Source organism: Lepidochelys kempii, chromosome 25 (genome assembly GCF_965140265.1).
Source record: "Lepidochelys kempii isolate rLepKem1 chromosome 25, rLepKem1.hap2, whole genome shotgun sequence".
NCBI classification, from domain to species: domain Eukaryota; kingdom Metazoa; phylum Chordata; order Testudines; family Cheloniidae; genus Lepidochelys; species Lepidochelys kempii.
This window is the reverse complement of record NC_133280.1, coordinates 10,807,677-10,820,938: the sequence shown is the minus strand read 5'-3', so window position 1 is coordinate 10,820,938 and position 13,262 is coordinate 10,807,677. Positions and strand designations below refer to the sequence as shown.

At 52.3% G+C, this 13,262-nt stretch overlaps 1 protein-coding gene across 1 annotated transcript; it reads left to right on the top strand.

The window, feature by feature from the left end:
- Positions 1-2,006: 2,006 nt before the first annotated feature.
- LOC140903247 (activated RNA polymerase II transcriptional coactivator p15-like) lies at positions 2,007-11,902 on the top strand. The gene is made up of 5 exons (XM_073324220.1): positions 2,007-2,079; positions 6,680-6,749; positions 7,605-7,721; positions 8,032-8,140; positions 11,231-11,902. The coding sequence occupies exons 2-5, from the start codon at positions 6,681-6,683 to the stop codon at positions 11,308-11,310; spliced, it is 375 nt and encodes a 124-aa protein (XP_073180321.1). The 5' UTR covers positions 2,007-2,079; position 6,680; the 3' UTR covers positions 11,311-11,902.
- The last annotated feature ends 1,360 nt before the right edge of the window (positions 11,903-13,262 follow it).

Here is a 13,262-nt window from a genome sequence, read left to right as displayed (position 1 = left end):
GCCAATCTTAGTTTCTTTTGGATTGGGGCCACAATCTACACTTCCAGCTGTAGAGAATGTGCCACAAACAGGAATGCTTATCACCTGTGTTTGAGACAATTTTTCAACCCACAAACTTTTACCACTGGTGCCAGTGGATATTTGCAGATTTCTACCTACCTGATTTTAACATTGGCACTGAACACTGCAGCTACATGAGCCAAAAATCTTCAGTGTGGAACTTTCAGAGCAATCTTTGTCAAGCCAAATATTTTTTATAAGTCTTAAACATATAACCTCCCTGGTGGTTATAGACTTTGGTCACCTGGGGTGTTGTAACATCTTCCATTGCTATAGTGTCTTACACACCAAATATTTGAGAGAGAAGGTGGGTGAAGTAATATTTTATTGGACCAACTTCTGTTGGTGAAAGACACAAGCTTTTGAGTTTACAAACTTGAAAGCTCATCTCTTTCACCAACAGAGGTTGGTCCAATAAAAGATACTACCTCACCCACCTTGTCTCTCTAATATCCTGGGACCACCACAGCAACCCTGCAATACCAAATAGCTGTATGTTGTTTACATACAGCGTTCCTGAAATGCAACCCCTTCTGGGGTGACAGCCAGCTGTCACATGGACAAACACTGCACAAATCAGAGTGGGGATTACAGATGCTTGTCTATACAAGGAAATTAATTTGGGTTAAAATAGGGTGTGAAAAGGAGCACCTTATTCCAAATCCACAAAGCTAATTTGTCATAAAACATTCTTATTCCAGAATAAAAGCATCCACACAAGGAGTTAATCAGGAACAGCTATTCTGGAATAACTCTCCATGTAGACAAGCTCTTCCTCATGAAAAATACCATGGGAGCTTTGATGTCCATGTGGAGTGGAGGTCCTTGGTTTTGAAGGCCTCACCCTACAGCTTTACCCTACCGGATTTATCTATCATCAGGGCCCTACCAAATTCATGGCCATGAAAAACACGTCACAGATCATGAAATCTGGTGTCCCCACGTGAAATCTGGTCTTTTGTGTGCTTTTACTCTGTACTATACAGATTTCACAACGGACACCAGCATTTCTCTTACTGGGGGTCCTAACTCAAAAGGGAGTTGCAGGAGGGTCACAAAGTTATTTTAGGGGGGTTGCAGTACTGCCACCCTTGCCTCTGCGCTGCCTTCAGATCTGGCTGGCTGTAGAGCAGTGGATGTGAGCGGGGCGCCCAGCTCTGAAGGCAGCGCCCTGCCAGCAGCAGTGCAGAAGTCAGGGTGGCAAAACCCCATCAGGCCACCCTGACTTCTGTGCTGCTGCTGGCAGCAGCTCTGTCTTCAGAGCTGGGCTCCTGGCCAGCAGCCGCCGCTCTCCGGCTGCCCAGCTCTGAATGCCACAACCTCCCCCCCCCCAACTCCTTTTTGGGTCAGGACCCCTACAATTACACCACCATGAAATTTCAGATTTAAATAGCCGAAATCATGAAATTTACCATTCTTTATAGCCTACAACCGTGGAATTGACCAGAATGGACCCTGAATTTGGTAGGGCCCTACCTAGCATGGCTGCAGGGCGGTGCTGACCCAGGGCCTGCAGGCCACCCAGGAGTTTCACCCCCGAGTCAGCCGTCCCCTCCAGTCAGGCTGGCCAGGAGCCCTGGTCTCTAATCCCCGGACTCTGCCCCTCGACTGGAAGGAGAAATGGGTCCCAGGGATGCTGTAGCCCACCCGGGGGCTCCCCCCTCGCTGGAAATGGAACCCAGGAGTCCTGGGTCTGCTGCTCTGATCCTCTGGGCAGGTGCCCCTCCCAGGGAAGGGGAGGAACCCAGGAGTCCGAGCTTTTCCTGCTTCTATCAGCTCATGCCCACCCCTTGCCCAGCTGTGGGGGGGGTAGACGGGGGGGGGGGGGGGACCGACCTGACCGACGTCCCAGCGATTGGCTCGGTTGTGGGCGGGACGGGTTTGGTGGAATCGGGCCCAGCGATTGGCTCGCGGGGCGCGGTGATTGGCAGGAGCCGGCGCTAGGAGGGAGTCGCGGGCGCCGTGGGCGGGGCCCAGCGCTCGGAGTCGGAGAGTCTCGCTCGCGCCGTTCCCCGCCAGGTACGGGGGGGGCTCGTGCCTCTGACCCCCCCCTCCCGGCCTCGGCTCTCGTGCCTCTGACCCCCCTCCCCACAGCCCCTATCTCCCTCACCCCCCCCAGCCCCTCGTGCCTCTGACCCCCCCATCCCCATCTCCCCCAGACCCCCCCAACAGCCCCGCGTGCCTCTGACCCCCCCACAGCCCCTCGTGCCTCTGACCCCCCCATCCCCATCTCCCCCAGACCCCCCCAACAGCCCTGCGTGCCTCTGACCCCCCCAGCCCCTATCTCCCTCACCCCCCCCAGCCCCTCGTGCCTCTGACCCCCCCATCCCCATCTCCCCCAGACCCCCCCAACAGCCCCGCGTGCCTCTGACCCCCCTCCCCACAGCCCCCATCTCTCTCACCCCCCCAGCCCCTCGTGCCTCTGACCCCCCGACAGCCCCTATCTCCCCCAGACCCCCCCACAGCCCCGCGTGCCTCTGACCCCCCCACAGCCCCTCGTGCCTCTGACCCCCCCATCCCCATCTCCCCCAGTCCCCCCCCACAGCCCCGCGTGCCTCTGACCCCCCCACAGCCCCTCGTGCCTCTGACCCCCCCATCCCCATCTCCCCCAGACCCCCCCAACAGCCCTGCGTGCCTCTGACCCCCCCAGCCCCTATCTCCCTCAACCCCCCCCAGCCCCTCGTGCCTCTGACCCCCCCATCCCCATCTCCCCCAGACCCCCCCAACAGCCCCGCGTGCCTCTGACCCCCCCACAGCCCCTATCTCCCTCAACCCCCCAGCCCCTCGTGCCTCTGACCCCCCCTCAGCCCCATCTCCCCCAGACCCCCCCAACAGCCCCGCGTGCCTCTGACCCCCCTCCCCACAGCCCCCATCTCCCTCACCCCCCCAGCCCCTCGTGCCTCTGACCCCCCGACAGCCCCTATCTCCCCCAGACCCCCCCAACAGCCCCTCGTGCCTCTGACCCCCTGACAGCCCCTATCTCCCTCAGACCCCCCAGCCCCTCGTGCCTCTGACCCCCCCATCCCCATCTCCCCCAGTCCCCCCCACAGCCCCGCGTGCCTCTGACCCCCCCACAGCCCCTCGTGCCTCTGACCCCCCCATCCCCATCTCCCCCAGTCCCCCCCCACAGCCCCGCGTGCCTCTGACCCCCCCCCAGCCCCTCGTGCCTCTGACCCCCCCATCCCCATCTCCCCCAGTCCCCCCCCACAGCCCCGCGTGCCTCTGACCCCCCCACAGCCCCTCGTGCCTCTGACCCCCCCATCCCCATCTCCCCCAGACCCCCCCAACAGCCCTGCGTGCCTCTGACCCCCCCCGCCCCTATCTCCCTCAACCCCCCCCAGCCCCTCGTGCCTCTGACCCCCCCATCCCCATCTCCCCCAGACCCCCCCAACAGCCCCGCGTGCCTCTGACCCCCCCACAGCCCCTATCTCCCTCAACCCCCCCAGCCCCTCGTGCCTCTGACCCCCCCTCAGCCCCATCTCCCCCAGACCCCCCCAACAGCCCTGCGTGCCTCTGACCCCCCCACAGCCCCTATGTCCCTCAACCCCCCCCAGCCCCTCGTGCCTCTGACCCCCCCACATCCCCAGACCCACCGAACAGCCCCGCGTGCCTCTGACCCCCCCACAGCCCCTATCTCCCTCAACCCCCCCAGCCCCTCGTGCCTCTGACCCCCCCCACATCCCCATCTCCCCCAGACCCCCCCCAACAGCCCTGCGTGCCTCTGACCCCCCCACAGCCCCTATGTCCCTCAACCCCCCCAGCCCCTCGTGCCTCTGGACCCCCCCCCACAGCCCCTGTCTTCCCCCAGACCCTTCCCACAGTCCCTCGTGCCTCTGGACCCCCCCCAACAGTCCCTATCTCCCCTAGAGCCCCCCCCAACAGCCCCTCATGCCTCCCCACAGCCCCATCTCCCCCAGACCCTCCCCACAGCCCTCGTGCCTGTGACCCCCCCGCAACGGCCCCTCGTGCCTCTGACCCCCCCAACAGCCCTAGCTCCCCCAGACCCTCCCACAGCCCCTCGTGCCTCTGACCCCCCCCCCCAACAGCCTTGGCCCTCCTGCCTCTGACCCCTCCCCAACAGTCCCTATCTCCCCCAGACATGCCCCCCCAACAGCCCCTCCTGCCTCTGACCCTCTCCCACAGCCTTGGCCCTCATGCCTCTGACCCCCCTCCCAACAGCCCCTCGTGCCTCTGACCCTCCCCCACGGCCTTGGCCCTCATGCCTCTGATCCCCCCCAACAGCCCCTCGTGCCTCTGACCCCCCCCAACAGTCCCTATCTCCCCCAGACACCCCCCCACAGCCCCTCGTGCCTCTGACCCTCCCCCACGGCCTTGGCCCTCATGCCTCTGATCCCCCCCAACAGTCCCTATCTCCCCCAGACATGCCCCCCCAACAGCCCCTCCTGCCTCTGACCCTCTCCCACAGCCTTGGCCCTCATGCCTCTGACCCCCCTCCCAACAGCCCCTCGTGCCTCTGACCCTCCCCCACGGCCTTGGCCCTCATGCCTCTGATCCCCCCCAACAGCCCCTCGTGCCTCTGACCCCCCCCAACAGTCCCTATCTCCCCCAGACACCCCCCCACAGCCCCTCGTGCCTCTGACCCTCCCCCACGGCCTTGGCCCTCATGCCTCTGATCCCCCCCAACAGCCCCTCGTGCCTCTGACCCCCCCAACAGTCCCTATCTCCCCCAGACACCCCCCCACAGCCCCTCGTGCCTCTGACCCCCCCCACGGCCTTGGCCCTTGTGCCTCTGACCCCCCCAACAGCCCCTATCTCCCCCAGACCCCTCCCCAACAACCCCTCGTGCCTCTGACTCCCCTCAACAGCCCCCGTCTCCATATCTCCCCCAGATCCACCCCAACAACCTCCCGCCCCTCGTGCTTCTGACCCCCTCCCAACAGCCCCTCGTGCTTCTGACCCCCTCCCAACAGCCCCTCGTGCCTCTGACCCTCCTCCACAGCCTTGGCCCTCTTGCCTCTGACCCCCCCCCCCCACAGCCCTATCTCCCCCAGATGCCGGGGCCCTCCTGCCTCTGAACCCCCCTCCCCCCAACAGCCCCTCGTGCATCTGACCCCCCACCATGGCCTCGGCCCTCCTGACTCTGACCCTCCCCAACAGCCCCCTCCCCTTGGGTCTCCTGCCTCTGACCCCCCTCAACAGCACCCCAACTCCCCTGCCCTGGACCCCTCCATGTCTGCCCACCTCCCTCAGTGCTCCCACTGTGTCCCCTGTCTCTTCTGCCTCAGACCCCCCAATATTCCTCCCCTGGCCCACAATCCCTCGAGGCTGAGATGCTGCCTGTCATGCCCCAGGCTCCTGGGGATCGCTAGGCATTGTGTAGGAAGGGGCTGTGTGCCCTACCCCTCATACAGGGACCTCCTCCCAATGCTAACATGGTCCCTTCTGGGGACCCCTGGCCTTTTGGGATCCCAGCCTCTGTCCTTTTCTGCTGCTCGCTCCCTTTGGGAGGATGGGGCAAGGCTTGCTGAAGGGCAGCAGAGTTTTCAGTCCCCACCTTCTCCTCCTGCTGCCTCTCTCCTTTCTGGGGGTGCTCCCATGGTTGTCCCATCCACCTTGTACCCTGAAGCGACCATTTGGTCGCTGCTGCTCACAGCTTCGGAGACAGTGTTCACCCCCTCAAAGAGCAGCTTTGGGGACCTGCTTTAATATCCCCCTCCCAATGAAACCACGCTGCTCATCCTCTTACTTACTGGATCTGATTTGGGCATGGGGATTTCAGACTGCCAGTTCCCCTGGGCTTGTACACAGCACCTGGAGTTTTCCAACCCTTCTCCCTCGTTTTCTCTCCTCTCTCCATTTCCTTCTGTCTAGTTCTGTAATGAGTGTCCATTAGCACAGGGCACCAAAGTTTCTTTCACCCCAGCTAGCCTCAGTTCAGTCGTCCTTGTGGTAAGGAGCCTGGGCAAAAATCCCTGGAATTATTCCTTGCACTCTGTGATGACTGCAGAGTTCTTACTCTGCGTCTCAGAGTAGGTGACTGGTGCGCTGCTGGGCACCTTCCTTCAAAAGTTATTTTTCCTCCCTTGGTATCCTGCTGTTAATTGATTTAACTCGTTAGACTGACCTCACACTTGGTAAAGCAACCGCCCATCCTTTCATGTATTTATACCTGCTCCTGTATTTTCACTCCATGCATTCGATGAAGTGGGTTCTAGCCCATGAAAGCTTATGCCCAAATAAATTTGTTAGTCTCTAAGGTGCCACAAGGACTCCTTGTGGTTTTTTTAGAAATATTTGAGAGATGCTGAAATGTTGGGGAGATCAAAGGAGTGTTGTATTTTCGTATCCCTCTTTTTCTTGCCCATCTTCCATGTTATGTGGCTTTACAACACGACATCTGATTTAATCATCGTTCCGAGACAACTGCTGAAGACTGAATTGCCCATTTAGATTACTGGAACTGGAGCATTGTTATGACTCTGTGTCATTTACTCCACATGAAGTGAAGCCTAGTGACTCTGCCATTAGAGGGAGGAGCGAGCTATCTGTGCTAGCAGCTAATGATCTGTAGTGTGAGGAGGGGGTTATTTTGCTATAAATGTTGTGTGGGGTTGCAAGTGAAGGGTTCAGTGTTTCTTCTTTGGTGTTTGTCTTCCAGAATGCCCAAGTCCAAGGAGCTTGTGGAAACAACCACTTCAGACAGTGGATCTGATGCTGAGAATGAAAAGGTATCAATATACAGTAGTTGGGGAATGAGTCTGACTTTGCTTCCACATATCGGGTATTCCCCTCCTATACATACACCCCTCCCGTGGAAAAAAAGGAGCAATGTTCTAGGTGCTTTAGTTAATCCTCTAAGGGCACGCAAATAATAACCTGAATTTCAGGGTACTCACTTAGTGGGCATCATTGTCATGAGTGAACTCTGGGGTGAAAGTCAGCAACTAAGTGTCCTTCCCATGTCATACCACTGTGCAAGTTAGGGTGCTCGTTGGCACTGAAGCAAACCCTATGCTTACAACAAGTGGATCATTTTTTTGCATCCATGCCAAGCAGAAGAGGCTTTGGGGGTTTTCTAATGTTACTTGAAAAGTCACAGCAGGTGAAGGGAGAGCAGTTTCCGCCCTTGCTTTCCGGATCTGGATGGCGTTCAGCCTTGTAGAGCCATGTAAAGGCTATATCATAATGCAGTGAGTGACGGTTGCACAAACAACTTTAATTCTAGCACTTCCTAAATTTTGAGGGCTTGACTTTACATCCTGAATGTTCCTTTAGTGTAGTTTTTAATGTAATTATTCATAGTTTTGTCCCACTCTACTGGCTGCAGTCTAGTTTTAAGAGGTTGCAGACACGTTTAGCCCAAGCACTGCTGGTTGCTAGTGTAGTTAACAGTAGAGTGCCATGTTAGTATTATTGCAGTTTGTATGTCTTGCTGAAGAGGCTGTGAGTGACTTATCAGATCCCATCTGATGAAATGTATGTAAGTCCCATCATTTGAACTATCTAGAAGCCCCATAGACTTGAGAACTAGATTAATCACAAGGGGAAGGGGGAACTGTCCAATTGTGACCTCTTCTTTACAGAAAAGAAAAAAGGAGATGCCGTCCAAGCCGGAGAAAAGGCCAAAAACTGAGGCCAAAACTTCCAAGGTGGCAACCAAAAGTCAAGGGCAAGACAGTGAAGAGGAGGGCATGTTCCAGGTATTGGTGGGAGGGGAGAGGATCTGGTATTACAAACAAATCTACCTCTGTCACTTCCTTCAAATCCCCCCGCCACATGCACACACATATTTCTATTTGTTAATTTTCTAGCCAAATCGGAATTCTTTCCTGGTTTCTTGCATAGGTTTGTCCTTTCTCTCTCCAGTTAAATACAATTTGTGTCGACCCAATGGAGTTTTAAGTAATGAGATGAAGTAATATGGATGATATTCATGTATATGAAGCTGGTTGCAGCGTTCCTCAACTCAAATCCAGACCTTTCTTTAACTGTGGTTTAATATCTTTGCAGATTGGGAAGATGCGCTATGTCCGAGTGTCCTGCTTTAAGGGGAAAGTCCTTGTGGATATCCGAGAATTCTACATAGATAAGGAGGGGGACACTAAACCTGGGAGAAAAGGTAACCAGACATCTCCACTAGGTGGCAGTAATGCATCATATCCATCTCCTTTCCAATACAATTAAAATCATGAATGAGTCTAGGGCAGTCTTGTATCCAGGAGTTGGAAACTTTACATTATTCTTTTTAAATAACTGACTTCAGCAACTTCTGAAAGTCTCCAATATTCCCACTGCCATTTGATGCTGGAAAGTGAGCTGCACGGCCCCATGATGGGCTATTAATGAAAGAGCAACCAGCACAGTGACCTTAGTCTATGAAGCTTGGCTCCCTGCCCATTTCTGAAGGGGGACTTCAACTGAGGAAGGACATGAACAATAGGTAAACTGAATATCAGATAAAAGACAAGAGATGGAACATGATCGAAGATGGGGTTATTCTGATAGCCAGCATAAGGCTCCACTATGCAGGGATGTAGTACCTTAATTTGACCAGACTTCACCCTTCCTGCTCCCTTTTTCTCCCATCCAACTATTTCTCTTATAAACAGCACCTCTGTGGGTGTAAAATAAGACAGGCCAAAGGAAAGTAGAAAATTGTAACTCGCACATTGCTATCCAGCGTCTGGCTATTGACAGACAAAACTAAATATATATTGAAGCAGCATACATTGGCACATGGGTCTGTTAGAACTCTGGGGTTGTAAAGTGTAACGTGCATTCACCCTAATCTTTTAACAGTGGAAGTGCAGTCAGCAGGGACTGCAGGATCCCAGAATATGATATTCCATCTCAATCTGAACGGAAACTGGAATTCTATAATCCCTCCAGGCTATACCTCCATATTAAAGCCAGGATGACTGCAATGTGCCACATAAGGTGCATATCTGAGGCTCCTGGCAAGTTGCCCAGTGTGACCCTCAGTGGAACAGAGTTCGGGTGGCCCTTTATTAAAGAGCCATGCGGTCCTTGGAATAACATGATCTGACGTAATTTTTATATGACACAAAGGAAAGAGGAAAACAGCACAGCAAGTAATTTAAAGGCTGCTGTGGAACAGGGGCATCATTCACTCCAGAACTTCTCTCCCACTACTGAGTTAATGTTCGTTCATGGCCCTTTACGTTGCAACTTTCCGGCTGACAGTGATTTGCTTAGTTGACTCACTTGACTCTAAGTTCCCAGGCCACGTCTGTAAGTTATTCCCCTCTTCTGCCCTATGTGTTGGGGTATTCAGCAGAGATTCAGTTACATGAAATTTCCCAGGAACCGTTCAGTTCTCATTATTGATTTTGTGTCTGTGCAGATGAATTTCTTTCAGCTTGATTTGCCCCTCGAACACTAAGCATGGTTTACCCTCCAGAAATTAATTTCCTTCAAAGAAGTTACCACTGTACATAAGTCACTTAAAGCAAACAGCTTATCCTATAATGAAAGGCAGGAACAGATCCCTTTGAAACCTTTCTGTGCCAGTCTAGGGGGAGTGGGAGACAGAAGGGGGATTAAACTCTTTTGGCACATGTGGGAAACTTGCCCAGAATACAATATCTGATGAGGTTCAACAAGGACAAGTGCAGAGTCCTGCACTTAGGACGGAAGAATCCAATGCACCGCTACAGACTAGGGACCGAATGGCTAGGCAGCAGTTCTGCAGAGAAAGACCTAGGGGTGACAGTGGACGAGAAGCTGGATATGAGTCAACAGTGTGCCCTTGTTGCCAAGAAGGCCAATGGCATTTTTGGGTGTATAAGTAGGGGCATTGCCAGCAGATCGAGGGACGTGATCGTTCCCCTCTATTCGACATTGGTGAGGCCTCATCTGGAGTACTGTGTCCAGTTTTGGGCCTCACACTACAAGAAGGATGTGGAGAAATTGGAGAGAGTCCAGCGAAGGGCAACAAAAATGATTAGGGGACTGGAACACATGAGTTATGAGGAGAGGCTGAGGGAACTGGGATTGTTTAGTCTACGGAAGAGAAGAATGAGGGAGGATTTGATAGCTGCTTTTAACTACCTGAAAGGTGGATCCAAAGAGGATGGATCTAGACTATTCTCAGTGATAGCAGATGACAGGACAAGGAGTAATGGTCTCAAGTTGCAGTGGGGGAGGTTTAGGTTGGATATTAGGAAAAACTTTTTTACTAGGAGGGTGGTGAAACACTGGAATGCGTTACCTAGGGAGGTGGTGGAATCCCCTTCCTTAGAAGTTTTTAAGGTCAGGCTTGACAAAGCCCTGGCTGGGATGATTTAGTTGGGATTGGCCCTGCTCTGGGCAGGGGGTTGGACTAGACGGCCTCCAGAGGTCCCTTCCAACTCTGTTATTCTATGATTCTAAGACAGAAGATCTGTTCATCTGCTACTTAGAACTTGGGTCTGTAGAGGAATGTTCATATGAATGCGGTCTCTTCTTTTTCGATGTACTGTCTCTAGCCACTGATGTTTGTCTAAAACTTAATAAAATTTGTGACTAAGTGTCAGGACATGTTACTTTTGGTTTTGCTCAGGAAACAAGTGGACAGCATCTGGGTGGAACCAAGTTGGCATGCCCATTACCATGTTTCTTTTCCATGGAAAAGGCCAGTTACATCAAGTTGGCTTTTTCTCTGCGGGTGGCTTAGCTCCTGCCTAAGGAGCTAAAAAGAAGCCAATTCCTCCAAGTTTAAGCCATCATAGTGAATGTTAGCGGTAGATTTTGTAATTGAAATTACAATTGCTGGGATGGGAGTTGGCATTACCCATTTGGCCAGGACAAAGGACGGTACTCTAATTGCTGGACTGGGAGTGAGGGCTCCTAGGGTTTATTTACAGCTTTGTTATGACCTTGGACCATTTAGCAGTTTCCTCCTCTTTACTTCCTTTTCCCCATCTGTAAAATGTGGGATACCGTCTCACAGGAGCATTAAAGCTTTCCATATTTCTATAGTACTAGAGGAGGACCACAGAAGCACACATTTCATATTTGCTAGAGTGTTAACATGGAGACGCTTTGCTTAAAAGGCTGCCTCAGTTTCTGTTCTGGGATCTGATTCAGATCATAAATTTCCCTTCTATAACTGCCCTTATGGAGCCACCTTGGCTGTGGAACTTGCTGATTATGCTATGCCTGGCTCTGCAGGCATGTCTCTGTAATCCTTCTCCTTTGCTGTTTCCAGGGATTGCCCTATCTGCCGAACAGTGGAACCACTTGAAGGAGATCATTCCAGACATTGATGCTGCAGTCAAGAAATTCTAAGATGTTGTTTATTTAAAATCCTGTATTTTTCCTTTTTTTTTTCTTAATTGCTATTCTGCATTGGATCCCATCCAAGGGAAAGGTTCATTTGTTTTTAGATTGTGATAATGCTCAAGGGGCTAGAGATTGCTTTAAGGTTTTAAAATATAATGTGGAACAAATTCATGAACCTAGATTCAGTTTTGCTAAAAGAACCTTTAGCATCTTCAGCCCCTGCCTGTCCCTAAATCTTTGTATAGCGAGTGATCCCATCAGTGATCTGCTGCATGTAAGAGTCTGACTTCTAACTGGCATTTCCTGAGCTAAATGGCTATTGACTATCACGCAGAGCTGTCTAGCCGCTCCACATCTGTTGCGATCTTCCACTTGGCTGAATATTTAGTAAGGAGTTTAGTCTAGCTACCTGCTTGCCACGCTTCCACCTCATCTAGGCTCTGGAAACTCTGCATACAGCATTCTGGCTATTTCAAGTAGCTTTTGTGTTTGAAGCTCTTCCTGTCTCTCCCTCCCCGCCCCCCCTTGAAGAAGGGGATTGCAGCACTTCAGCAGGGAAAATAGCATGTAGAGGATGAATATGCCCAATAAATTTGTTTGCATTACAACAAAAAAAAAAGTGTAGTCTTCCCTGTTGGTGGTAACTTAACTCCCTGTTTTGTCCTCCCTGTTTTGTGTACTGGTGTCAGATTTCCTTCTACAGGGAAAATAAGTGGTTGAGCAGTGGCCCTGCCTTAAAGTGTAACCTCTCTTTCTTTTAAACACAAAAAAAACAACAACTTTTTTGCTCTATAGAATTGATGAGATACCTGTCTTGGCAGAATATAATAAATCGTGCAGGCCACAGGAGGCCCTCAACTAGATCATATATTCTGTCAGAGGGGCAGTAATTACTTAATAAGCGTACAGATTACTAAAGAGGGAAATTAAAAGCCTAAGAAGGGAGAACCTTCCTTCCTCTTGTGGAGGAAAATCACAGTAAAACTACCTGGGCCCAACACTGAACGGATATCCTGAGTATTTCCATTATTTAAGGCTAAACAAACTTGAATACTGTTAATCAACAGGGGGACAAGCAAAGCCTCTCAGCATCTAGTGCTCACATTCTATTTCAGGTACTTATCTAGCCCTGGTTGCCATAGTATCTGAGCACCTCCCACTCTTGAATATATTTATCCTCACAACCCCCCTGTGAAATACTATCTGTATTTTACAGATGGGGAACAAGGGTCAAATGTACTGAAGCTGCTAACTTCCATGAGTTCAATGGGAGACATGGTTCTAGACACTGACCTGGGTCTAAGTGACTGCCCCAGGCCACACAGGAAGGCTCTGGTAGAGCAGGGAATTGAACCTGGCTCTCTCAAAGCCTAAACTAGCCTCCTACCTACTGGACCATCTTTCCTCCGGCCAGATATTAGCCCCGCTCAACACTTTTGTGTTCTAGCAATCAAGAGAATGCACCTTGGTACCAGACTCAATTTACAGCATATTCAACAGCCACCATGTCTTATGCTGCAATCTGACTTCTGCAGCCATTGCTAATACTGTACATGATGTCATAAACCACTCTTCAGTCAGCAGCCAAAGGTAAAAGAAGAGATGGAGGAGGAGCGGGAAAAGAAAATTGCCGAGAGAATGATGGGAAGGGAACCGAGAATGCTCAGAGTAGAGCAGGGAAGTGAGTGTCTAAAAGAAAAAAATGACTAGCAGCTGGAGTGAGTCTGGGTGATTTTGAGAGTAGTCATGGCAGTTGAATTGGATAGGGAGATGAACAGGAAAGTGCGGGTGGAGGCGGGTGGGTGCAGCACTTGCAGAAGTTTCATTATATGGCACCCACCGTGTGCTAGGTACTTGACAAAATGGTGTGCTCTTCGCCTCAAGGATCTTACCATCTAAATGGGCAGTATGCTGATGCTTTGCTGTGTCCCTTAGAAGGTGCTGCACAAAAGTCAGAG